This window comes from Seriola aureovittata, chromosome 23 (genome assembly GCF_021018895.1).
Source record: "Seriola aureovittata isolate HTS-2021-v1 ecotype China chromosome 23, ASM2101889v1, whole genome shotgun sequence".
Classification (NCBI taxonomy): Eukaryota; Metazoa; Chordata; class Actinopteri; order Carangiformes; family Carangidae; genus Seriola; species Seriola aureovittata.
The window spans coordinates 18986200-19012157 of record NC_079386.1 but is presented as its reverse complement, the minus strand read 5'-3'; the positions used below and the strand labels follow the sequence as shown (position 1 = coordinate 19012157).

At 43.2% G+C, this 25958-nt stretch overlaps 4 protein-coding genes across 7 annotated transcripts; 2 read left to right on the top strand and 2 right to left on the bottom strand.

Moving 5' to 3' along the window:
• The first annotated feature begins 1080 nt into the window (after positions 1-1080).
• Positions 1081-5217, top strand: LOC130164363 (nectin-4-like). 2 transcript variants are annotated; one of them, XR_008826595.1, is made up of 2 exons: positions 1081-1253; positions 3910-5217. XR_008826595.1 is itself a non-coding variant. In XM_056369049.1 (2 exons), exons 1-2 carry the CDS (start codon positions 2638-2640, stop codon positions 4407-4409), a joined length of 570 nt encoding a protein of 189 aa, XP_056225024.1. In that variant the 5' UTR covers positions 2408-2637; the 3' UTR covers positions 4410-5217. The 2 variants fall into 2 exon arrangements, 1 of the variants encoding a protein (XP_056225024.1); XM_056369049.1 differs by lacking the exon at positions 1081-1253 and adding an exon at positions 2408-2707.
• Positions 5218-5351: 134 nt separating this feature from the next.
• LOC130164315 (low affinity immunoglobulin gamma Fc region receptor II-like) lies at positions 5352-10521 on the bottom strand. Its single transcript, XM_056368977.1, has 7 exons — positions 10057-10521; positions 8732-8767; positions 7722-7985; positions 7400-7642; positions 7161-7322; positions 6905-6991; positions 5352-6308 (listed from the first exon to the last, which is right to left on the bottom strand). Exons 1-7 carry the CDS (start codon positions 10085-10087, stop codon positions 6145-6147), a joined length of 987 nt encoding a protein of 328 aa, XP_056224952.1. The 5' UTR covers positions 10088-10521; the 3' UTR covers positions 5352-6144.
• A 3022-nt stretch (positions 10522-13543) lies between these two features.
• On the top strand, positions 13544-19159 carry LOC130164364 (CD276 antigen homolog). The gene is made up of 3 exons (XM_056369050.1): positions 13544-13678; positions 15183-15542; positions 16179-19159. The coding sequence occupies exons 1-3, from the start codon at positions 13603-13605 to the stop codon at positions 16295-16297; spliced, it is 555 nt and encodes a 184-aa protein (XP_056225025.1). The 5' UTR covers positions 13544-13602; the 3' UTR covers positions 16298-19159.
• Positions 14120-25928, bottom strand: LOC130164320 (low affinity immunoglobulin gamma Fc region receptor II-like). 3 transcript variants are annotated; one of them, XM_056368984.1, is made up of 10 exons: positions 25186-25928; positions 24457-24492; positions 23687-23947; positions 23365-23607; positions 23066-23248; positions 22409-22448; positions 21491-21565; positions 21001-21081; positions 20409-20923; positions 14120-14306 (listed from the first exon to the last, which is right to left on the bottom strand). In XM_056368984.1, exons 1-9 carry the CDS (start codon positions 25208-25210, stop codon positions 20908-20910), a joined length of 960 nt encoding a protein of 319 aa, XP_056224959.1. In that variant the 5' UTR covers positions 25211-25928; the 3' UTR covers positions 14120-14306; positions 20409-20907. The 3 variants fall into 3 exon arrangements, with proteins under 3 accessions (XP_056224959.1, XP_056224957.1, XP_056224958.1); XM_056368982.1 differs by having other exon boundaries at positions 22353-22448; positions 25186-25927; XM_056368983.1 differs by lacking the exon at positions 14120-14306 and adding an exon at positions 19963-20203 and having other exon boundaries at positions 22353-22448; positions 25186-25927.
• Between the last annotated feature and the right edge of the window lie 30 nt (positions 25929-25958).

Below are 25958 nucleotides of genomic sequence, written 5' to 3'. Positions count from 1 at the left end.
CAGGGACATGGATATGGTTTCCACCACAGGGACAAATGGCGGGAAAAGGTGAGTGTTGTTGACTTATTATTGACACACTATCTTTACCAGACTCGGTGCTCTCTCTCTCTCTCTCTCTCTCTCTCTCTCTCTCTCTCTCTCTCTCTCCCACTGAGAGTTAAGCCCCTCCCCACTGCGGAAAAAGAAATAATCCAGTTACTGTCAATATATATAAATATGTGACACATGTAATAAATAATAAGTAAATAAAGTAATAATAGAAACCGAATCTGAAGTAAATAAGTTAAATATGAAATATTAAATATGATATAAAAATATAAGCAGTGTCTCAATTCTAATGTAATGAACAATATGTCAGTGCTGTGGCCCTGTGCAGTCTGATGTCTGTACATGTATGTATTAATTATATATTTCAGAATCTGGATTATTGCCAAGTAGGTTTTCAACACGAGGAATTTGCTTTGGTTTTTTGGTTCGTATCAATAATCAATCGACATATTGATAAGAACAGAAGTGTAAAGAAAGATGAAACAAGGAGCAGCTGCAGGTCAGATATCTTAAATATAATAGAAAAGATTTACAATAAGGTGAAGAAATAATATAGAACAAAATAAATAGAAAAATACAAATATATCCAACACAAATATGTAGACTGTGCTATATATATATATATATATATATATATATATATATATATATATATATATATATATATATTATTTCCAACCACATCAGACACACATGGATGATGTGTGTGTTGTGGGCTGCTGCCGTCAGATATGTATTTATTATATATATATTCCACCAGCAGGGGGCGGTGTCGCCCTCACTGGTCTGAGCTGATGAGCTGATGAATCTATAGTGACATCATCACCATAAATACTTTAGTCTGTACATTCATGTAGTTTCACTGAATCCTGTAAAGACCTAAAGATGTTTTTTCTCTCGTTAACAAATGAAGAAATGTGAGGAAACTGAATGTAATTTATTCTCAGCTCATTATTTCTATGTAATTATTATTTCACCGGATCAATTTCTCTATTTGTTGTTCTTTCATGTTTTCTGGTTTCAACAGTTGGTCCGAGATCTGGTGACTGGAGGCCACGTGAGTTCAGTGAACTCGTCATGTCCATGAGAGCAGTCTGAGATGATGTGAGCTTTGAGACGTGCTCGCCGTCCTGCTGGAAGACGCCATCAGAAGACGGGTACGCTGTGGTCATAAAGAGACGGACCTGTTCAGCAGCGACACTCAGGTAGGCTGTGGCCCCCCCCCCGAGACAGACACAAACTCCTGGCGCTGTCTGGAGGTCGTGACGCCACTGCAGAGATCCGACACCTGGTTCTGGTTCTGGTTCTGGACTTTGTCTCAAAGACCATTTAAAGTCAAAGAGCTTGAAAACAGTTCAGAGGAAGTTGGTTGTGTGAGCGAGAGAACTTCCTGTTTAGTCCACAAAACGAAGAGCTTAGAAACTCAAGGAAGATGACTGTGTGTGTGTGTGTGTGTGTGTGTGTGTGTGTGTTGTGTGTGTGTGTGTGTGTGTGTGTGTGTGAGTGTGTTTACAGTGTCTCTCTAAGAGCCGCAGAAGTAGCAGGAACATGAATTGTCCTCCTTTAACTCTGGATGTTGGTGGTTTTGTCTTTGAGACGACACAGAGTAGAAACACGCTTTGAATGTTGTTAGAATCTGTCGACTTTCCTCTTTGTGTTTCATGTTCTCGTGAGATCGTACGTGACTCTCAGCCGGAGCTCGACGGCCTCTGATGTTTCTTTTAAAGTAAAAGGACCCAACTTAAACGTGTATCTGCTCTTTCACTCACGTGTTGCTCTGTAGACGCTGCTAAACACTCGTCAGTTCACACGCGTGGTCATGTGACTGTGCCAGAGCAGGAGTGCAGGGAGCGAGCGGTGAGCGGGGTTGTCATGGTTTCCACATGGACAGGAACAGTTGAAAGTCTGTTACAGCTTTTCTTCCTCCTGAAGGTTGAAACTGAGAGAAATGCCATCCCACAATTCCTTGCTGCAGCAACATTTAAAACCAAAGCCACAAATATGGATTTATTATCTTTAGATCCAGTCAGGAGTCGTTTATTTAAAGGGGGGTTTATCCTCCATGTTATAAATAAAGTTGGTTCTTCTTCACATCTTTGGCCTCATGGCGTTTTTCCGTCGACTTTTCCCGCCTCTGTTCAGGTGTATAGACGAGATCCACGGGGTTTTATTTTGGCAGAAGTTTGATTTCAGCCGAACAGAACAGAGCGTCGATATCAGCTCGGCGGTTTTCTCACTGACGGCGTGATGAGTAAATGTAAACCACGTGTTTCACCACCAGGCCAGCTGTGAAACCAGAGCAGCAGAGGAACGTGTGACATGTGTGGCGTCCTAACTGAAAGCGTGCACGTCCTGCTGAGTGTGCACGCTTTCAGTTAGGACGCCACACACGTCACACGCAACACATCTGTTCATCTGTCTAACAATGCAGCAGCGCTGGTCAAAGTGGTCAAAGTAGAAAGAAGAAAAGGTGTGGCCAACTCCTGACAAGACCCCCATCGCCCAATCAGATGGGAGGTAAACCTGGGGGGGGGGGCGGGGGTATTAAACTCTAGCAGCTCAGAAGTCTCAGAAGGCAGGAGGGAGAAGATGTTCCTCATGGCGCTGTTTCTGTTTGTTCTGGCTCTGCTCCCCCTCATCTGTTCTCATGTCACTGAAGGTGAGTATGTAGTGTGTGTGTGTGTGTGTGTGTGTGGTGTGTGTGTGTGTGTGTGTGTGTTGTGTGTGTGTGTGTGTGTGTTTAACCGACAGCCACGAACCAGCCGGTGATAAGAGGGAATCTTTGTCTCAACATGTGGCGCGAGCGACTGAGGTTTTATACGTTTTGTATTTGGTTTGTTTATTTGGACGCCGCGGTTTTGATAACAGCGTTGACACAGGCAGCAACAGCAAAGCATGATGGGACCCAGGTGGGGTTTTGGAGCAGGAGGAGAAGACAACCCGAGTTTAAGACTTCCTGTTCTGTGGATGCACGTCTCTGACAGGAAAGTCATCTCACATGTAGAGCGGTGAAGGCGTCTGGAGTTCAGTATCACCCAGGAATGTTTGCAGAGCCCCCCCCCCCCCCCCCCCCGACTGCAGGTCGTTGCATGATGGGAACTTGTAATGCACGCCGCTCGAGCTGCAGCGTCTTGAATCACGGATTGTTATTGCGTCGTCCTGATGACAGAGAGTTACAGAGGATAAACAGGAAACAGGTCTGACTGTTACATCACGTTGGTTCACTGCAGACTGCCGAGTCATTACCAGCCTCCATGTTACATGGAAATGCTGGGAGGGGGGGCGTTGCTTCAGTTACTATAGCAACAGCATGAGTCACTGCGGATGTGTGTGCAGCTCTGTGAGGAGGATGTGTAATCTAGGTCATGCACTACAGTCAGCAGTTTACTATAGAAGGCCATTTTAATCAGATAATGAATGAATGAATAAATAAATACATTTTAAGACGTCATTTTTATTTATTTATGCAGACTTTGATTTTATGATTCCAGATTTATTTATTTTCAGACTTTTTTTCAGTCCGTCATGTTTCAGACCTGAGAACAGCGCTAGCCACGCTAATTAGCTTTAGGTGATGAACCGCTGAATACGTTTTAAAAACACACATTTACCAACCGAGTCGGTTCGTTAGCGAGCCGGTTATAACAACATCCTCTAAGCAGCTACTTCCTGAGGGAAGACTGGACCTTTCAGTGACTCGGTATCGGAGAGTAACGGACCGGACCAGAGCTAGCTGGTTAGCTGGTTAGCATGCTAACTTCAGTAGAAAAAAAGAAGAAAAACAAATCTGTTTTCATGTGTTTTTGTTGCTGTTTGAATCTCTGTCTGTGTTGATGACTTCTTGATTTGTCTGTTGTTCAGCTGCACAGGAAGTGAAAGTGAAGCCCGGAGAAGACGCCACTCTTCACTGTGGTCGTGACGGCGCTACCATCGGAGTGTTGACCTGGAAGAAACTAAACATCTATCTCCTCTTCTTCCGGGACAATCACTTGGTCGCGAACTTTCAGGATCGGTCTTATCGTGATCGAGTGGCGCTGATAGATCCAGAGTTGAAGAGCGGCGACGGGTCGGTGGTTCTGAGGAACGTCACCTTCGAAGACGCCGGGAGATATGAGTGTTATCTTAAAGAGGAACAACTAGGACGCAACAAGAGAGACACTGGCATCAGAAGTGTCATCGATCTGATCGTGGAAGACGATCGTGGACCGACCGTGGACGGAGGAAACCAGGACGGACGTGTTGGATTGATGGTTGGTCTGTCGGTCGCTGGTGGTGTCGTTGCTGCTGCTGCTGCTGCTGCTGCTGTTAAATACAGAAAGCGACCACCATCATCACCTGCTGATGATGGAAGTGACCTTTGACCTGTCTGAAATGTCTCTGACCTCTTCTCTCTTTTCCATGTGTGTGAAGGTGCCAAAGCAGCTGCTGGTTGTAGCGTTTTTTCTTTTCTAGCTGCTTGTTAAAGAGAAAACACACAAATCAAAACATGTAGATTATGAGAGAAATGTTATTAATGTATATACAGAAGGAGCTTCAGACCCGAGACTTGCACTCGACAATTTGCACACTGTAAAACTGTAAGAAAACTCTAACGTTGGAGACACTACAGTACTTGAAGTTACCTGAGCACCTCCTGAAAAGTCTGTCCAGCTTGTTTCGTGTTGCTGTAGTTTTCATAAGCTTTGAAAAAACCTCTAAGAGTGGTACAACGTCCCACAATGCAGCTGTGGTATTTGTTCTCGAGCCTGGATCACATTAAACAGACTGGGAGATTATAAAAGCTAGTTGATGTCCTGTTACGAACGGTCCGTTTGTTTCTCATATTGTTGCTTATGTCATTAAGTTATGTTTAGTTTTGTGTGAATAAATGATATATTTATGTGTTGCCAACTGGGAAAAACTTCTAAATCCCCCTTTGTAAAAGTTTGTGTTCAAGAAGGAAATCCTAGACTTGAAGAGATGTGGACCATTCACTGTCTTCCTGAAGTACGTGTCTTTTTGATATTCAATACAAACCACGCACAAAGACACGGCTCTATCCATGACACTCAACAACACACAAAGAGCTTAAAGTTCCTCATCGTTTCATTCCAACCTATTTTCTCTGGAAGTTGGACTTTTTGTCGATAAAAAGGAATCAGAAATAAAGACAAAAAAACCTGAGAGAAACGTGTGCCGTGTTTATTTTTAACCTGCAACTCTCGGTTTGAACTAAGAAATGAAAACTTGGGTCAGTGGATGAGCTTGGACATGGAAGAGGGTGATTTCCCCCCCTGGAGCCATGTCTGCAAATGTCCCTGTTTGTTTTTCACAGTGTCGAGTGTTCTTCTACTGTTGTGCTTGTTTTGGCCAGCAGAGGTAGCTAGCTGCTAGCTGTAGCATTCAGCTGCTAGCTGTAGCGTTCAGCTGCTAGCTGTAGCGTTCAGCTGCTAGCTGTAGCGTTCAGCTGCTAGCTGTAGCGTTCAGCTGCTAGCTGTAGCATTCAGCTGCTAGCTGTAGCAGCTTCAGAAGTGAAGCTAAAACCATCAAAACACAGTCATGCAATTGGATGGATGGATGGATAGATAGATAGATAGATAGATAGATAGATAGATAGATAGATAGATAGATAGATAGATAGATAGATAGATAGATAGATTAGCGGGAACAAAGGATTTCCACTGAACTGAATGTCCGTCTGTCTGTTTCTATGACGCTGTGAATCACACACATCTGAGTGGCAACCAATCATGACTTCAGTTCGTTTATCAGCTGATTTATTGATCAATTCTCATTAATATTTAAATAAAATGTCAGAAAATAGTGACAATGTTAATTTTTAATCTTTTACTCTTCAGTTTATTATTGATTGGATTTATTATTGACTGATTTAAATAGCAGTAATTGATTAATTTACTATGAGCAGCAGATATTGAAATACATAAACTGACAGGAGGTGTGTATGTGTGTGTGTGTGTGTGTGTGTGTGTGTGTGCTTGTGTGTGTGTGTGTGTGTGTGAGAGAGAGAGAGAGTCTGGACACACACACAACATACAATGAAATAAATAACATTGAGACCAGTTAGTGAGCAGCTAACCAGCGGCAGGACGTCAGTGGTCAGACTGGTGAGAACCTCAGTGAAGAGTAGACGATCCCTGCGTCAGGTGGACACACACATGGATCATGTGATAAACACTCGTGACCTCTGTGGGCGGAGCCTGTTGTACCTCTGACGTCTGCTTTTCTTCTCACCGCTGCGTAAACTGCAGCTGCATCAGTCTCTGCAACAGAAGAGTCATTATACTCTGATTGTTTTTACAGCTGCAAACATCAGGATGTAGTGACATCACTCGGCCGGTGGTTGTCGACCAAACTTTACTAAACCAAAGCCTCAGTTCAAATTTAAAGGTTAATTAATTCAGCTGAGTTCCTCCAGACGTGTTTTACACTCTAACATGGTTTTCATCTCCTCTTACTTCCTGGTTGAGGAATCTGGGTCAGGTGACAGAGCAGAGAGTATGAAGATGGTGAGAGGAGGAAACACCAGAGAGACTCAGTCAGACCCAGACTCAGAGTCTGTTGAGACCAGAACCAGAGACTAGCAGACGGATCAGAGCCGTTAGCTAGTTAGCATCTTTTATGTGTTCATGTTGTTTGTTAGCTTGTAACTGGCAGTGGCTGACACAGTGTTAGCAGTTGTGCTAATGCTAACTCTCTATCCCTCTACTGACAAAGTTTCAGGTTTATTTAGCCCCGCCCCCTGTCCCCACAAGCTGACAGGATTGGTTCCTGGGGTTTGTGACGTCATTGGTTCACTGCGCTGTTTATTGTCATAAATAAATAAATAAACCTGAATCCATCAACAGCTCTACAATACCTCCAATTTGTCTGCTCGGGTTTTGTAGGTGATGTGATGATGTGATGTCATCTGTGATGTCATCAAGTCCTGCCTCTTCCTCTGGACCTAGATTGAACCAAAGTGAACAACAGAGTAATTTGAGACGCCAGTGAACTGCTGCTGTACCCCCCCGCTGATGTCTACTGTAGCCTGGATGTGATGCCTTCAGGGAGCGCTGGTAAATCGTATCATTGTGAGATTCTGATGATGTCTCTGTATCAGATCTGTGTCTTACCTGTAGGTTTCCTCAGGAAGCGTCGTCTCACCAGCAGAACCAGAACAACCAGAACAATCAGACCACAGACGGACCACAACACTGTGAGTGGAGGAGATTCACCGGAGGGGGAGGAGCAACCAGAACCACAGAGAGTTGGAGGAGGAGGAGTGGGGGGGTTTCCTGTAAACAAGAAATGATTGGTGATAAAAGGAGGAGACCGACACTGTTTAAAAAATCCTGACCTTTGACCTCCTGACCTGTGACAGTGATCCAGCTGGGCGGAGACTCTCCATGACCTCTGATGTCACAGCTGTAGAGGCCTTCATCAGACTTGTCAACATGGTGGATGGTCATGTGACCTGTAGTCTCTGTGATGAGGGAGCCATCTTTATAGAAAGCAGCTGGGAGGTTGGAGGGAGGGGTCTTTGTTTTACAGTGCAGAGTGACATCATGTCCCTCCATCACAGGGAGGACAGGACTCTGCAGGATCACTGCTCCACCTCAACACACAGACAAACTACAGCATTTCATCCATTTACACACAGCTTCATCAACACTGACTCCACAGTCTGATCTTACCAGTGACAGTGATGCTGATGCTGTTACTGGTTGCTCCCTCTCTGGACTCACACCAGTAAACTCCACTGTCACCTGGGAAGGTGAAGCCGATGCTACAGGAAGAACCAGCTGATTTTCCCCAACCAGCTCCACACTGAGTCCTGGTTTCTCTGGTGGTGTTCCTCCTCAGCCTCCATCCAGCAGAGCTGTCGTCCTCCTCACAGCTCAGAGAGACAGAGTCTTCTTGAAAGAACTGGGAGCTGCTGGGACTCACCGTCAGACCAGCTAGAGGGAAGGGGAGGGGCCGTTAATGCCATACTTGGACAGGTGATTGTATTTTCAATAAATACCTATATAATACCTTCTAACAAGAAACAGCCTCCAGAGCAGTGAGGCCAGTGTTTCCTGCCTTATAACAGCTACTTTCTAAAAAGCATCAACCTCCGAGGCTGAAACATGAAGCATCAACAGTGAAGAACCAGAAGCTGCAGTTCCTCTAACGGCCACTAGAGTCTGGCTCCAACAGTGAGTCAGTCCCCATAGACTCCCATGTTAAACTGTCCAACTTTACAGCAGAAATAAACATGTTTACAGCCTGGTACAAAAACTGTTTTGGTCTCTAGAGCTAATTTCTTCCTTCATGACACCTGTTTATATAACTCACCTGTTTACATTTTATTAAGGACTAAAGTTATGGAGGATTGAGGGCGTGGCCTCTTTGACTGACAGGTGGGTGAGCGTATGAGTGTCACTTGATCTCTCAGCTCCACACACGCCCCTCCTCTTTGCCCATGTTTGGATTAGCTGGCACTTAGCTCACTCTGAGCTTCAGAAACCTGTGGCTGACGTCACAGAGGCGACGTCCATCTTTATTTACAGTGTGTGGGTTCTACATTTGCTTAAAAACAGGAAGTGACTGAAAAAAGCTTCATCTCAGATTGCGCTTAACATTTCCTGAACTCTGACGCGTCTCAGCCAGTTTCCTACACATGGTCAGGTGGTTTCTGAACAGCGACATGTCACGTACTCACCTTTGGCGGACACGCAGCACAGCGACAGGATCAGCCCTGAAAGAAAGAGTTCACATGGAACCAGATCAAGAAGTAGAGAAACCAGGTCCTACGTCTTGTGTCAACTAAACCAGCTCTCAGCTTCTCACAGGAGGCCAGAGTAAAGATTTAAGTTCTCCTTAGCCGAGGGAGTGACTTTAAGGGTGCTGCACAGAATCTCTTAAAAGGGTCAGTTTAGTGATTTACAGCAGTGAAAGAGATTTTACAGCAGTAAAGTTCTACAGTTTCCATGGAGACCATTACCGAAGCCGGCCACATTAAAGCAGTGCTCTGCTATTTCAGCCTCTTATCGTTTTGACGGGAACTTTGCGGAAACCTTAAGGAGAAGACTTGAGGGTGTTTTGCGCCCACGTCCTTGAAGCGAGGTCTGAACCGTTAGTGGCAGACGCTTTGCAGAGATGATGTGAAGGTACAGTTTCACCTCATCACTTCCTGAACAGACACTAGAGTTAACCATCAAAGACAAAGCAGCAGAGGACAGTCGTCTCCATAGATACAACACTATGATTTAGAGCCACGGCGTAGGTTTGCATGTGGAGGTTGCATGTGTAAGAACATGTCCACACCAATATTTGAGTGAACTCGTTGACACTACGTTTAGACTGAAGTCATATTAGGTCATTCTGATGTTCCCTCCAACAGGCGGCGTCTCCAAGACAACCACTTTAGGAATGGTAGCATTTGATTTGCCTAAAGTGCGGGAGCTATCTGAAGGCTCAGGACAGTTGAGAATATCGCCTGATGTCACCAGGAAAATGTCAGCTGATGTTGTTTAACCACGTTAGCTAACGTTAACTAGCAAGCTAACCATGGCTTTTATCTTGTGCACGCTAGCAGTCAGGTTGCTAGCAGCAGTAAACATAAAATGGTGGATATATCAAAGCATGAGCTGAACTTCTGTCGAGAAATCCAATAAAAATGTCCCCATGAATGAATTATTTGATAGTAGGTGGATCAGCTGATGAGGAAACAGTTTAAAAATGACAGATAATCAAATATAACTATGTTAAACTATTTGGTTGACAGCATTTAAGAGACGTTTGTTTTGGAAGGTTAGCCATTTTGTTGCGTCGCTAACAATGTTGAGGCCAAACCTACGCCCTTGTACAGATCTGTATTTGCTGCGACCCCCGCCCCCCCCTTTAAAGCAGCACCAGTTCTCCTTGATGCACCTGCTCATGGTTCTTCAGGTACATGGCAGGAAAGTTGTTCCAGCACCTTTGAGAAGCTGCAGTTCCTTCTGAATAAGACTCATCACTTGTAAAGACAGAAAAAGAGTCACTTACAGAGCAGACGTCGCGGAGACGAGTCCTCCATGCTTCACTTACTGATTTAGCGAGTGTGTGTTTTTTTTGTTTCACTGAGTCGAAGTAAAGCCCTTCCTCTTCCTCTCTGCAAGTGAGAGTCTGGTTGTGGTTTTCTCAGTTTCTACCTCTGAGAGAAATGTTACTTTGGTGTTTTGTTCTTTTCTATATGTTGAATACAGATGTGCAGCGGTACAAAGAAAGAAGGCAGAGATGGTGAAAGTGAGTATCGACTCCACAGCTTCTTTCACTCCAGCTGACGGAGAGCAACACACTCTGGTTTATTATCACTGATAAACTCACCAACAACAACTGATGAAAACACTTAGTGAAGTCGGGATGAATGGAAGTTCTGAGCTGCAGCAAAACATGAAGCCGCTTCATCTCCCTTCATCTGTCAGGTGTTAAAATGGTGGAGCTACTGGGAAACGTGGAGGAAGTGTGTGTGTACATGTCAGCAGTCAGTCTGTGTGTGCATGTGGTAAAGGTATTAAGGACATGTGGCCGTGTTGTACGCTCCTTTCTGCACGCCGTCTCTAAGAAGCGTTTCTGAAGACATGCAGAGAAACCACGTCCGACATGAACTGAACCTGACCCGACCACACTGTCCTATTTTTAAGGCTCCTTCGAACGCGGCCTTTGTTTCCTGGACAACGTAGGCTCCGACAGGTGGACCCCGTCACGGTCCAACATATCCCAGGATTCATTGCACGCAGGAAATGAAAGAACAACACCAACAAAGAGCCTGAGGATTACAGTGTTGTATTTAAGTCTTGTGTTCCAGCTCAGTTCAACAGCTGACGGTACAACTGGTAAAACCAAGAGACTTAAAACGTTTACGTTACGTTTTGTCAAGGTTGCTAGGCAACAGGTGCTACACTTTTCAACGCAACGGTAAGGGTGGGAAACAGCTTGTGAATCGGAGGGAAAACACTCTGTAGGCCAGACGCTCTGGTTTCGGTTCGGCCTCCGCGAGTCTACGGCAGCTGCGAAGGGCCACACCTTCCTGGACCACGTCGTCCTCTGAAGGAATCGGGACGCAGCACACGTGTGACCTCAAAACACTTTCTGACAACAACCAACACTTTACGGCAGCACCACGGTAACTCCCAGGGGAGCCAGCACCTCCACAAAGCAACAACACGTGGGAATCACAAGAGAATCTGTTCTGATTCTGGTTAAAATAAGTAGCTCCTCAACATTAGCAGACCTTTGTTGCCATGGTTACAATAATAACAACATTGAAAGGTCACGGATAGAAACAACATAAACTAAAGCTTCTTTCACATGGGAATCGAACAGCGATCTCCTGTGTCACATTCCTGTTTTGTTGACTTGTCATCATCACTACGACCACTAGATGTCGCCTAGCAACAAAACCTAACTATGGGTCATAATAACCGGCTGGTTTCATGGCCACTGAAGTCTCTGTGGTGAGACCGCTGTCCTCTGTATCTCCAGTCCCAGCTCACCGCAGTTTTCTACATTGTTTTCTAAAGGTACTTTACATATGACATAATGACATAGTGACAGTGTTTTATATCACAATTATCAGAACTATCTCAGCTCCTTCTCTAATGACGGCCCCTTTTGGACCCTGTTTACACTGTGAATAAAACGGTAGATAAATGTACAATAAATGCCCAGAATGCAAAGTGTTGTCTGTCAATCTCCTTCTAGCTCCGCCTCTGAGTCGTGTGTAATAGAATATGAAATATGAAGTGGAGAGAGATTCTACCTGCATTGATGCCACATTTCTACGCTGTTTTATCGCAGAGATATTAATAGAAACATCCGTTAAAGAGTAACTACGATCTTTTAACCTTTGACAACACGATGTGTCAGAGACTGAATCACAACCTGACAGAAGCAGAGTCGGACTTACTAACAAACACACGGCTAAATCACAACGTCACGACTTCTGCAGAGGCGTCAGTGAGGAAACACAACTGAAGCTGAAGCTGCTGCTTCTCACGGTGGAAAAAGAGGTTTCCTGTTTGTTGATGGCAGCTCTGTTATAACCACTGAAAACACCTGTATGACAGACATGATGTTGCACATCTGTAAATCTCAAAAACATCTGTAAAATGTCAACTGTCAGGTCACTGGTGTGTCTTAATGTTCCCAGAATGCACCAGCAGCAGATGTCACATGTTTGAAAGCGGAGCAGCAGTGATGAGGTTTTCTGTTGTTATGTTCACTAAAGCTTGAGTTCCTGCTTCTTCTGATCATCATTATTCTTTTCTTTCCTTTTCGTTGTAGCTGCTTCCTGCTGCTGAATGTAAAATATAAAGTGTTCCTGAGGACTCGGTGTCTCTGCTGAACCTCAGTCGTTGTTCTTATCAGCGGCTGGAATGAAAGAAATAAACATTAATAATCAATATGTCGGTGCCTCCACTGTGGGACGACGTCACTTGTATTCCCTCAGAAACAATGTTAGACATCTTAACTGGAAATACATCTACGAGAGAATATATTTATTTTCTTATTATTCTCTTTGTATTCAAAAGTTTCTTTGCAAATTGTAATATTATTTCAAAACTAATCTATTTTCTCTTTTGCTTCACTATATTTAATGAACTCAAAATAAATACCAGTGCAATTAAACAAAAATAACCAATTAATAAAATTTAAATTTAAATTGACCAAATGAAAAATAATGATTAAACAAAGTATTTAGATTACACACACTTAAAATGAACACTTTTTCCCACAGGACAACAGGAAACATCAGACTTATATTCACCACGATAGAAAAGTCTCAGTTTAATCAATCTGTGGTGCGACAGTTCAAACTTTAAAAGAGTTGAAACTAAGCGCTTAGATTTCTAACTGTTAGAAAAGTCAAAAGGATTAAACACAAATCAAACGGAAAACATTTATTCCACCCAAAACAAAATAAAGTCAAATAATAAAACCTGGGTTTTAGTTTTCAGTTTATAGTACCAGAGTGTTGGAGCTCTTTAATTCACTATTTCATCTCATTTCAATATTTTTCATATTTTTCATTTTAGATCAATGTTTTTAACAATGTTTTACATTTACTTTATGTCTTTTTGTGTGAAGCACTTTACACAATACAAATAAAGTTTATTATTATTACATGTGACACAACAGGAATCACAGCTGCTGTTAATGTGAGCGACAGGAAGTGAAGCTTGACCTGATGATAATTACTTACTTTATAATGAACGAGATATTTTCAGAATTATATTTTCATTATATTTATTTTTATAATTTTTACTACTTGTATTTATGATTTGTCATTATTCTTGAAGCACATGTTTGTTTTTTATGAACATTTTAATGTTTTCTAACAGTTTTTTAAAGTATTTAAAAGAAAAAACCATTGGAATAGACCGAAGTGTCCTAACCCCGCCCTCTACACACACACACACACACACACACACGCACACACACACGCACACATATCCGCCTTGCTTGCAGAAGTTGTTTGTGTGAAGTTTTCCTGGAGATCTCTGGCTCTTTGTTCTGGGGGGGGGGGGAGGGGGGCATCTAGAAAACAACATGTCTGTTTGTGTTCCCGCCACTCTCCGTGCTCTGCTGCTTCTGTTCACGGTGTCGCTGCTTCCTGGCTCTGACGGTGAGTTTCATCATATATATATAGAGATATAGTGTGTGTGTGTGTGTGTGTGTGTGTGTGTGTGGGGGGGGGGGGGGGGGGGGGGGGCGTCAGTTATACATCATTATTATCTCACATATCTCCAGCTTCATTATAAGTTCATAACATGCGGAAGAGATTCAGATCCACGTACGTTTTTTTCTTTTCTGACGTTTTTCTCGCAAAAGACTTTAAAAAAATTCTCCTTTACTTCCGTGATATCGACATAGTAAAATTTGCATATGTATATTTATTAAAAGTTTCCGTGCGAGGAATATTTACATAGAAGGAAACTGTTTTACATGTAAAATGTATTAAAACAACATGATGTTTCTTATGAAGATTCAACATGTTTCTAACTTCACACTCTGGAAAGTCTCACACTCTTTATAAAATGATGGATGTGTGTTTGTTCAGCGTCTTTATGGAGGAAGCGTCACAGCTGTTGTCCAGGTGTGAGACGGAGAGACAGTTTCACAGGAAGTGAGAGAAGCAGCTGCTGAACCGTTGGTGTAAAGTGGGATCAGCTGTTCCCTCCCTCCCTGCAGGCGGCTGCTTTGTTTTACTGGTTTAGTTCCTCTTCAGTTCTTCCTCCAGACTCCGTGTGTTTCTGTGGATTTAATTATATGTTACATATTATATCGAAATATAATCCATAATCACAAATCTTGTTGGCTGCCGCCATGAGGCGCCGGTGTGAGAGAACGAGTTTACACATGGTCAGCAACAGGAAATGATGTAACTGAATGAGTTATTCTGCATTATTATCATTATTATCATCATTATTATTATCATTATTATTATCATTATTATTATCATTATTATTATCATTATTAATATCATTATTAATATCATTAATATCATTATTATTATCATTATTATTATCATTATTATTATTTGATTCCAGTTTGAACAGACCAACTTTTGTTTACGTCGATCGTGTTAAATTACAGAAAGTTTTCTGTCACTTATTGTAGTTGTGCTTCTTCCAGTATTTGTTTCATTCATCGTTGTGTGTTAATGTGAGTGACGCTAACGTCGCTCTGGTGCCGGTAACATGTACGACCCACTTCAATTAGACAGGTGCTAATAACAGTCTAGTACAGGTGTGAAGGAGCAGCCATCTTGAATTTTGAGGTCGGGGTCGGTGAGGTTCCTCCGAGCTTCTGAAATGACGACTTCCCAGTTGAACTTGAAGGCAGCATGGAGGTCGATCAAACATCAGTTTAATCCTCGTTATCGTTGTTTTGTTCAATAAAGTTTGTGTCATAAACACAGATCAGCAGCTCAGCGTCAGACTGACCGCAGCACGCCGTAGTGAAAACCTGCGCCACGGGATAAATCCTCGTTTGGTCCCGGGATTCTTCACGTCGGGGGGGCGGGGCATCAGAGGACTTCACCACGAGGTGACGCCACTGTCGAACCGCCTGTCTGAAGGGTGACGTCACCTCTGACCTGCTCTGCTCTGTGACCTTGTGTCCTTCAGGCCGGCTGACCATCGTAGCTCACCGCGAGCAGGACGTGACTCTTCCATGTCAGACTGGCAGCAGAGCCGCCATCATCGCGGCGGAGTGGAGCAGACCCGACCAGGAGTCCCACTACGTTTTCTTTTACAGGGACGACCAGGCAGATAAGACGCACCAGCATCCGTCTTTCGAGGACCGCGTGGAGCTGGCGGACGGGCGGATGAAGGGCGGTAACCTGTCTTTGATTCTGAGGCACGTGAGACGCAGCGACGGCGGGACGTACGAGTGCCGGGTGAAACAGGAAACCGCGGCGCGCAGGAAGCGGGCGTTTATCAGCGCCGAACCCATCAGCATCGTCGACCTGAGAGTCACTGAATCACGTGAGTGTTTCACACATTTTAACCCTCAGAGGTCAAAGGGCAAGTTCTTCTTAAATTCACCTTTAAAAGTTTCGTCCATAAAACATAAAACCCGAGTGTTTTCACAAGTTCCAGAACAATCGCGGCTCGTTCTGTAGTGACGCGCCTCGTAGAGCAAAGGCTGAAAACTTGAAGCCTAGTTTTTGAAATTCTTCAAATATTTCGTGAAAACAAACATTTAGGAATTGTTTTGTATTTAGCAACGACTATAAGTTCATAAAAATAAAGTAATATATGAGTAAAATAGTAGATAAATGGATATAAACCCATAAAATGAAATTTTCTTACCGTCTGTCACTCTGCTTTGAGTCGGGTACGATCTTGGAAGAGTATGAAACAGAAAGTCGACAGAATCTAAAAATATTTAAACCATATTTATTCGCTGTGTAATCGCAAAGATATTAATAAAAACACCCGTCGACCTCAGAGGGTTAAAGAAGCTACGGGGAGGATTATGAAGCAGAACTTCCTCGTTCCGTCCGGTTCAAACTCGTCTCATTAGAGAACAATAAAGACGAGCTTTTATTGTCTCATTTCCTGAAATTCCTCTTTCTGAGATGTTGCTGAGCAGAAGCTGAACCTGTCTGTGCTCTGCAGGTCGATCACCTGGACACAGTGGGAGTGGACACCACATGGCTGGACACGCTGGACTGTTGCTGTGTCTCTCCGTTTTGCCTGTGATGCTTGACTTATTGTTTGTGTTGCGTCTCATATAATGGACGATATCTTACTTTGACATATGAGCTACTTCTCAGATGAAGTGTTCAGGCGGCCTAATTAAAAGGTATTTAGATATTTAACCAGCCTGTTGTTAACTGTTGAAAACCAGCAGCTAGCACGCTAACATGCAGCTGGTGACGGCAGTCCTTGTTCTGCTCTGCGGCCTCAGCGAGACCTGCACGTAGGTTAGCTGGGGGCTAGCAGCGGCTAGCAGCGGCTAACAGCGGCTAAACTTTCAAATCAAAACACTCACATATAGCTGCTCGTAAATTCATAACAGCGTAATCCAAACCAATACTCCTCATCAACCAAGACAAAAGTGAGACACATCTTGTAAACACAGGTGATCCGTCACTGTGGGTCTCACCTCTACACTTCACCTACTAACTTCAAAGTACGTTCTTCTTCTTGCATGGAAGTTGCCATTTTGATTTGAGCGTGTCTGAAACCCAGTGTAACGAGGCCTCAGCAGCAACTGTTGAACCAGAATCAACTTTATTTCCTTATTCACAAGCCGCGTCACTCTGGATGTAAACAATAAAATACCACAGAGCTTCAGGGGGAACAAGTCCAAACGTGTGCACATTCAAGTCCAAGTCCACAAACAGTCGGGGGAGGCCATGGAGAAATGTGGGTGGTGCTGATCTGCTACATACAGATTTACAGTAACGAGGTTACTGTGGGCACCTGTGTTGCAAAGATAATGAGTCTTTATGTGAATCAATATACTGACAGTGTTCTTCATGTGCACGCCGCCCCACGCCTCCTCAGCCAGAATATGTGAGGAATGTGATGTTGTGGAAAACAGTTGTGCAGCGGCTTGGCAATGTAGAAAGACAGATGGATGGACCTGACTGTGATCTCTGCAGCTGCACTTAGCTGGGAGCTCGCTGTGATCTCTCTGTAGCTAATAGCATTTCCTGCACCCAGAGCTGCAGCCGGCCTGAGAACCAAGAGAGGACGGAGAACCAGGCCTGATGCAGAGCCGCTCACTGTCTTGGCTGTTTCGTCATGGATGGCGTCAGATACATAGAAGCTACAGCACAAAGAAGAGTCTGTGCGACTCTGTGAACAGTGCATTCACACTAATATGGAGCTCCATTTTAACTGAGGCAAGCATCAACCTCCGAGGCTGAAAAATGAAACTTCAACATGAAGAACCAGAAGCTGCAGTTCCTCTAACGACCACTAGAGTCTGGCTCCAACACTGAGTCAGTCCCCATAGACTCCCATGTTAAACTTTCCAACTTTACAGCAGAAATAAACATGTTTACAGCCTGGTACAAAACTGTTTTGGTCTCTCGGGCGTGGCCTCTTTTAGTGACACGTGGGTGGGTGTATGTTTGACCATTTTTGGATTAGCTGGCAGTTAGGGGCGGGGTCAGGGGCGGGGTCAGGTACGTCGCGACGGCGGAGGAGGTCACTCTGAGCTTCACAAACTTGTGAGTGACGTCACAGACGCTACGTCCATCTTCATTTACAGTCTATACACTGAAGCTGTGGCTTCACCTTCCTCTCCCTGTGTTGTTACCTTGTCGTCGTGGAGACGCTTCTGTGCCTCACAAACTGAGCTGGTACCAGCTTCAACCGAGTCGGACTGGTCTCAGAGTGAGGCCATGACGAAAGACAGCACACCAGCCCCACCCCCTTTGTGAGGGGGAGGGGCTGCTGAACTGTGAAGGACGAGTTACAGGCTCAACATGTTGTGGAGGACGGGGAGTGATGGACGGAGGACATGCTGGTCTTACGTCACACAGGGGGGAAGATGTTTAAGAGATCTGTAGCTGACTCTTTTCATGTTGCAGAGTTTATGAACTGTTGAGCAGCAGGTTGAAAGACTCGAACCTGAAGCTGAATCACGGTGCACAGTCAACGATGTTGGCAGAGAGACCTGAAGACGGCGGTTCAGAGACGCATCACATCCAATGAGGATCTGCCGGGAAGAAGAGGATGAACTGCCCAAATCCAGATGTGTAGAGACTCACCCAAGAAGACTGCAACCTGTAACTGCTGCCAAAGAGGCTTCTACAAAGTCCTGGATTTAAGGGTCTGGGGGAGCAGAAGTTTGAAAGTGAAGGGATCTAAGTATTTTCTGAACCACTGAACTTTACATTTACCAATGAATGTGATCATGGAGTAAAGAGGGACTGAGTGTGGTATAATCAGTTTATCATGAAACTTACAAACTCATCATCCAGTTACTCATCAATACAAGATATCCATTCCTTCCCCTCGTGTTATTTCACTCCTCCTGCGACCGATTGTGGATTTGAACACCAACGTGCACCAAGTATCAAACACGTTTGTAGTTGAATTTTCACGGTTCGCTCTGAAGATCGACGTATCTGCTGTTTTTTATTGTTGACATCTAAGACGATGCAGCGTTTGGCGGCAGACGACTTGAATCTGGTTCAACAGTTGCTGCTGTGGTAACTTCCTGTCTGTGAGAAGTACCAACCAGACCCATAAATCTGTCCCTCCAGCTGGACTTCCTGGATCGTATGTCTTTGGACATTTCTAAAAGAGTTTAAATAATTGGGGAATAAATAAACAATAAGACTTTGTGATTGCTTCAAAAGTAGGAAATCGCAATTTTATCAGTCGGCATTCACAATAGTTTATTACAGTACAACAGCTGCAGCTGTCCCTCTTTCTTATTTCGTGCATAAAAACATTGGATATTTTAATGACGTATTGATCAACATATCATGTTTTCCATAATAAGGATAGTTCAATAAAACCGGGACAGAACACGTCCCGCACATAAAAAGAAACTTTGAATTGTAGCTAAAATATTTTTCAAATTTTGTATGTTGAAAAATCTGAACTGTAGTTTCATCATTTCAATTTGCTTAAAAAGTATATTTTTGAAAATGTATATATATTTACATTTGAATTTGTGTCCAAACATTTTAGTCCGCACTCTCAGATATGTCTCATTTTCATTTATTTTGTTTGATTTTTCTTTGTCGTTTGTTTTGTTGTTGAGAAAGTTTTCTGTGTTTATGTGGTTTGGTTTTGAAAATGTTGATTTCATGTATTTTCTCCTCGTGCAGAACGTAAACACCGTCAGACGGTTGGTGGTTGGGAAACAAAAACAGGTTCAACCTGATTTGTTCTACTGAGTTATAACTTGTTAAACAGTAACAGTGGATTTTATTTACACTAGATAAATGTTATGTATTTGATATTAATCACATCAAAACTCTAAAATGAAGAAATTCAGAATTTCATGTAAAATCACAACAACAACAAAATAAAAAAAGTGTGATTAATGATTGAGGTAATTTTACTTATGTGAATGTTGATTTTGGCGAAAGACATGACTGAATTAAATTTGTTAAAATTACATATCATTCTAAAAATCCTGTGATTTACAAAAATGTTATTGTTGGGAGTTTGTTCCAAAAATAGCTTGTTAGCTTAAATCTTGCTTTTCAAGAGTGAGTTTCAGGAAATAATAAAGCTTTTTTAATGTTATGTTATGTGTGTTGTGTGTGTTGCTGTGTGTTATGTGTGTTGTGTGTGTTGTGTGTGTTGCTGTGTGTTATGTGTGTTGTGTGTGTTGTGTGTGTTGCTGTGTGTTATGTGTGTTGTGTGTGTGTGTTTTGTGTAGATCATGTGATGATTGTTCAGATGACTCGAACATGCTGAGAAAATAAACGGATGAAGGTCACATGTTGCACCACTGGGAAGAAGCCAAACATCATCATGAGTGAGCTGTGTACTCACTCTTCTTTGTGTTTCACCTCCACTTCCTGGGAGGAGACACAGTGCAGTTTAACGGCGTGACGCTGCCCCCTGCTGGCTGCCTCTCAAACAGCAAACTGATTCTACCGACCTGTCACCTCATTGAAAACTCTTTTGTCCCAGTAAGGATCCTGTAGTCCCAGTGGTCAGGGCTGTTGAGCAGGTTAACCTGGTTACCATGGTGATCTATCTGGTTACTATGGTGATGTTAAATCTCCCCCTTATTATTTGATTGCTCTTTATTCATCTTATTGCTTTTATTGTCCTAGTTCTTGAACTTTTGTAATTTTTTATGATGTAGAACACTGATTTTAGTTTTATCTGTGACAGGTGTTATGTAAATATATTTTTACTTACTTAATATTCAGGTTTCCAGGTGTCATCCAGAGATTCTTTTTTCCACCTGTTCCATGCTTCACTGTGATTGGCCGGTTTAAAGCTGAGCGGTCTAATCACCAGCCGGATTCTGGTCCCGAGGATAAACTCTTCATGAGGTCGTGATCAGAAGAAACAAACTAACTCTGACTCTATTCCTGGTTCTAGGTTCAGGTTTCCTGTCACGTGAGCAGTGGTTGACTGTGACCGAGTGCCGAGGTTGTCGTCGTGTTTCAGGTCTGTCGTTGTGGTTTCTGTGAACTCTTTGTTCTCTCGTGTCTGAGTCAGAGTCAAATTTTCCACCTCACGTCTTTGTGAAAGCCACAGAACCACAGGAGAAAACCAAGAAATGTGTTTACAAAGTTTATTGGTCCTGCAGAGAAACCAATCAAATATAAATAAAGAGTTGAGTAAAAAAACTAAACATTAGATCCTGTTAAATAGGAACTTATAAATGTCATGTCATGAATCCTACAGCAGCTCAGCTCCGCTCTGTCCTGTCAGAAATAAAAACATTTTTATTTTCTCTACTGAAAATGCATCAAAAATACATTTCTTTTCAAGGATACCATACCTGAGACAGGACAGGTGCGAAGGTGTGACGGTCTTCCTCAGTGAAGAATGGAGTAGATAACCACTGGTTCTGGTGGACACTCTGAGAACACACACACAGCTTGAACTGAAAAGAAAGTCCAAACCTGGACAAAGTGTTCAGCTCTCAGTACTTTTGTATCTTCCACCTGAATCTCTGGTCTGAACTGTAGTTTCTCTCACTGCTTCACATTAAAAGTTTCCCATTTGCGACCCAGTGGGAGGCTTTTATTGTGAAGGAGTTATAGGAAATGCAATATGTCTGTCACCATGATAGCAGCGGTGCTGTTAGGTCAGTGGATGAGTCACACTGAAAAGAGCTGCAGACGACCACAGCTCCAACAAGCCAGGCCACACTCAATCCTACGTTTCCCATACTGCATCTGGATAGTGTCTTATATTATATCCTCCCTGAAACCCAGAGGAACCAGATCCTGGCAGAGGTGTGCTGTATGAAAGAGGAGCAGCTGTACCTCTCCTGTTGTTTGGTCTGATGACAATCTGTCCATAAGTGACGCCGTCTGTTCTCGGAGCAGCTGGATCCGTCTCTGGACAAGAAACAGGGGCCGTTAAAGACAAACTGTATTAAATGATCCGGTCAATGATTTTGTTTGAGTAAAACTTCAACAGACAGAGAGCTGAAGTAAAAGCAGTGACGAGTCTCTGTTTCCGCAGCGTTTCACAGAAACACCAGCAAGAACACTTTTACCGTAACAGGAAACTGAATGATGTCAGAGCTGTTAGTTTCTGTTCAACAAGTGGGCGAAGTCACAGCAGAGAGAGACGGACCCACAGAAACTCACACTGCACAACAACACGCAACCAAACAAACAACACGCAACCAAACCAACAACACGCAACCAAACCAACAACACGCAACCAAACCAACAACACGCAACCAAACCAACAACACGCAACCAAACCAACAACACGCAACCATCCAAACAACACGCAACCAAACCAACAACACGCAACCATCCAAACAACACGCAACCAAACCAACAACACGCAACCAAACAAACAAACAACACGCAACCAAACAAACAAACAACACGCAACCAAACAAACAACACGCAACCAAACAAACAACACGCAACCAAACAAACAACACGTATCCATCCAAACAACACGCAACCAAACAAACAACACGCAACCATCCAAACAACACGCAACCAAACAAACAACACGTATCCATCCAAACAACACGCAACCAAACAAACAACACGCAACCAAACAAACAACACGCAACCAAACAAACAACACGCAACCAAACAAACAACACGCAATCAAACAAACAACATACAATAAACAATACATTCTGACAAAAAAAAACACCTCCTCCGCTCCGTCCGATTGGCTGTTGATGTCGTGATATTTCAACATCACAGTACCTGACATCATCTTCATCTTCTCCACCTTTTGCTTCAGCAGCTGGAACAAACCAAAATAAACAACGAGGTAAGTAACAACAAGAATAATAGACATTTAATTCAAGGAAACACTTTGTAGTTGGAATTTAAAAACCTCTGAGCTCGACTGATGTTTCTATGAATATCTTTGTGATAATACAGCGTAGAAATATGATTTAAATGTTGTGAGAATCTGTAGATTCTCCACCTTCCGTTTCATATTCTAGCAAGATCGTACGTGACTAATAGACAGTCTCCAAAATATGGTTAAAATAGAGTGACAGATAACACTTTATCATACATTAATGTACTACTTCACTCACATGTTGCACTATGTTTATGAACCCAAGACTTTGGTAAACCAATCAGAACTCTTCACTCACATCAGTAAAGGTTTGTTTTCACAAAATAACTGGGCTTCAGTTTTTCAGCATTTGGGCCAAATCATCTCTTTGCACAGTGTAAACAGGGTCAAAAAGGGGCGTCATTAGTGAAAGAGCTGAGATTGGGATATAAAACACTCGGGTATTATCTTCTATGTAAGTATCTAAAAAATAATGTGTATAAATGTAATAAATCAAGATAATACCCTCAGACCTCAGAGAGTAACATCTAGATCATGTAAAATCTGTGTCTCACCTATTTGTTTCCTCCGAACACATCGTCTCACCAGTAGAACCAGTAACACCAGTAGAACCAGTAACACCAGTAGAACCAGACCACAGACAGATACAACAGGCAATAAGACCGTGAGAGAAGGAGGAGAGGTGGAGGATGAAGGAGGAGAGGTGGGTGTAGGTCCAGCTGTGGTGGTGGGTTTCTCTAAAATTAATTAAATTCATAAATTTCACTGTTCAGAAAGTTACAAAATGAAACTTTTTTATTGAACTAATGAGGTCAAACAAGGTCAACTGAAGCGTGACCTTTGACCTCCTGACCTGTGACAGTGATCCAGCTGCGTGGAGACTCTCCATGACCTCTGATGTCACAGCTGTAGAGGCCTTCATCAGACTTGTCAACATGGTGGATGGTCATGTGACCTGTAGTCTCTGTGATGAGGGAGCCATCTTTATAGAAAGCAGCTGGGAGGTTGGAGGGAGGGGTCTTTGTTTTACAGTGCAGAGTGACATCATGTCCCTCCATCACAGGGAGGACAGGACTCTGCAGGATCACTGCTCCACCTCAACACACAGACAAACTACAGCATTTCATCCATTTACACACAGCTTCATCAACACTGACTCCACAGTCTGATCTTACCAGTGACAGTGATGCTGATGCTGTTACTGGTTGCTCCCTCTCTGGACTCACACCAGTAAACTCCACTGTCCAATGGGACGATGTGAGTGATGTTACAGGAAGAACCAGCCGATTCTCCCCAGTCGTCACACTGAGTCCTGGTTTCTCTGGTGGTGTTCCTCCTCAGCCTCCATCCAGCAGAGCTGTCGTCCTCCTCACAGCTCAGAGAGACAGAGTCTTCTTCAAACAGCTGAGAGCTGCTGGGACTCACCGTCAGAAGAGCTGGAGGGAATTCAGAGTATTAGAGTTCGAACGTCGTCACTCCTCACAAGGAAATTCAAAGCAGGGACTCACGATTATAACAAACTGTCTCTCCATCATCTCTCAATTTTCTGCTGGGGTCGGCCATTTTGTTTACATTGAGAAAAATCTTACTTTACCCAGAATTCATTGTACCACAGTCTGGCTTAAGATAGTCAGTAAAGTGCTTTGTGCAACGGGTGGATTTAGACATGTATCTGAAATCTGACTGTATCTAAGACACAGTCGAAGTCTGTCTTTGTGAAACTGCAACAACACATCCACAGTGACGATATTAGAGAAAAGACTGTGCAGAAATAAGGTATTTTCTACCGTTAACACAGGCCTGAGTAAAGCTTAGTGCTGAATCAAACAAGGTGATTGCATCAGTCCCAGCAGAGCGTGATGGTGGGAGGTAAACATGACAGAGCTGCCAGTGGCTGAAGAACACAGTCATAGTGAAACAGATGTTTGTAGGAACGGTAACCGACCTGTGTTGGTTGTGCAGCTCAGCAGCGAAGTCAGCACTGAAGGAAAATGACACAGAAAGCGAACTGAGAGTTTGTGGTGTGTGTGACTCACTCTTAGATTAACATTCTTCAAAAGCTTCTTTTACTTTTGTCCAGGTTCATGATACAAGTTCAGCTGCCTTCAATGAAGTTTCATATATCAGATGGTTGCTATGGTTGCTGTGGTTGCTGTGGTTGCTATGGTTGCTTAAAGCTGTGATCACAATGAAACATTAAACAGATCATCACCCTTCGGTAACATAAATATAAGTAAAATAAACTCCAGTTGAGAGTTACAGCAGCTCAGTGGTTTTCTGTTATAGTTAAATAAAACCCATCTATCATGTGTAGAGGCCACAGTCGTCGCTGCCGCAGGTTCGAGTCCCACGGCCTTTACTGCAGGTCATTCCCTCTCTCTCTGCTGTCCTGTCAAATAAAGGCATAAAAAGCCCCAAAAAATATACTTAAAAAAATAAAACCTATCTTGGCGGTGGTGGACTGACCAACATCGACATCCCTTCACCCCCAACTGATCGAGTGGTTAATATGTTTTCACTTCCTGTCCCAACATGAACCTTACGACATTAACCCTTCCTTAACTTCACGTTTCCCTCCTGCTCATTCATACTACATGATTTCTTTGAAACGTTTCCTCCCCAACACGAGCTAAAATGATATTTTCTATCTTCAAAAAGAACAGATCGTACTTACAGAGCAGCCACTGAAGTCGTCCCATCGTACCACATGTTGATTTGAGCTCAAGACCTTTACAGCAGGTCACAGCTGGTGAACCCACTTCCTCCTTTCTTCTGTGTGATTTCCTATCAAGCCGTTTCCAGGAAGAAGGTCAGTTTAGCTCGAGAGCTCAGAGACCAACCATCAGTCAATGCAAAAAAAAAAAAAAAAAACGCACATAGGAAGGATGTAAATGAGTTTGATGAAGCAGGTTAAAATGTTCTAGGAGAGTGTGATCCTGCCAGTGGGGGCGCTGTGAGCCCTGCTGTCTATAAACTGTGTTAAAGCTCCACCTTTCTTCTTCTTCTGTGTTTGATTTGAAGTGTTGATCCATCAGAAGATATAAAAACCATCTCAGTGGTCGGTGAGCCAATCAGAAGAGAGGAGGCTCTGAGCCTCAGACAGACACAGAGTAAACAAACTGGAATTTAAAGGGTTAAAATCCTGAAAATGATGGAATATTTAGTCTGAAAACTGATGTTGGTTAAAACATGTGACTCTGTGAAAGAGGAAAATAATGTTGATATGTGATATTTTTTATTGCTGTGTATGAGGACGTTTTTGTCCTTAAAGGAGAGTGAGTCTCCAGGTAGGCTGTGTGTGTGTGTGTGTGTGTGTGTGTGTGTGTGTGTGTGTGTGTGTGTGTGTGTGTGCGTGTGTGTGTGTGTGTGTGTGTGTGTGTGTGTGTGTGTGTGTGTGTGTGTGTGTGTGTGTGTGTGCGTGTGTGTGTGTGTGTGGTGGTGGTGGTG

What these genes read in the sequence shown, in the direction of transcription:
- LOC130164364 (XM_056369050.1), top strand. Translation starts at nt 13,603, where the DNA reads ATGTCTGTTTGTGTTCCCGCCACTCTCCGTGCTCTGCTGCTTCTGTTC. An exon ending in GCTGCTTCCTGGCTCTGACG is followed by an intron (nt 13,679 to 15,182) that starts GTGAGTTTCATC and finishes TGTGTCCTTCAG; the next exon opens with GCCGGCTGACCATCGTAGCT. An exon ending in CCTGAGAGTCACTGAATCAC is followed by an intron (nt 15,543 to 16,178) that starts GTGAGTGTTTCA and finishes TGTGCTCTGCAG; the next exon opens with GTCGATCACCTGGACACAGT.
- LOC130164320 (XM_056368982.1), bottom strand. Translation starts at nt 25,210, where the DNA reads ATGGGACGACTTCAGTGGCTGCTCT. An exon ending in CATCAGCATCACTGTCACTG is followed by an intron (nt 23,608 to 23,686) that starts GTAAGATCAGAC and finishes CTGTGTGTTGAG; the next exon opens with GTGGAGCAGTGATCCTGCAG. An exon ending in CAGCTGGATCACTGTCACAG is followed by an intron (nt 23,249 to 23,364) that starts GTCAGGAGGTCA and finishes AATTAATTTTAG; the next exon opens with AGAAACCCACCACCACAGCT.
- LOC130164363 (XM_056369049.1), top strand. Translation starts at nt 2,638, where the DNA reads ATGTTCCTCATGGCGCTGTTTCTGTTTGTTCTGGCTCTGCTCCCCCTC. An exon ending in CTGTTCTCATGTCACTGAAG is followed by an intron (nt 2,708 to 3,909) that starts GTGAGTATGTAG and finishes TCTGTTGTTCAG; the next exon opens with CTGCACAGGAAGTGAAAGTG.
- LOC130164315 (XM_056368977.1), bottom strand. Translation starts at nt 10,087, where the DNA reads ATGGAGGACTCGTCTCCGCGACGTCTGCTCT. An exon ending in GTCTCCGCGACGTCTGCTCT is followed by an intron (nt 8,768 to 10,056) that starts GTAAGTGACTCT and finishes TCTTTCTTTCAG; the next exon opens with GGCTGATCCTGTCGCTGTGC. An exon ending in CCCGAGCAGACAAATTGGAG is followed by an intron (nt 6,309 to 6,904) that starts GTATTGTAGAGC and finishes CTTCTGTTGCAG; the next exon opens with AGACTGATGCAGCTGCAGTT.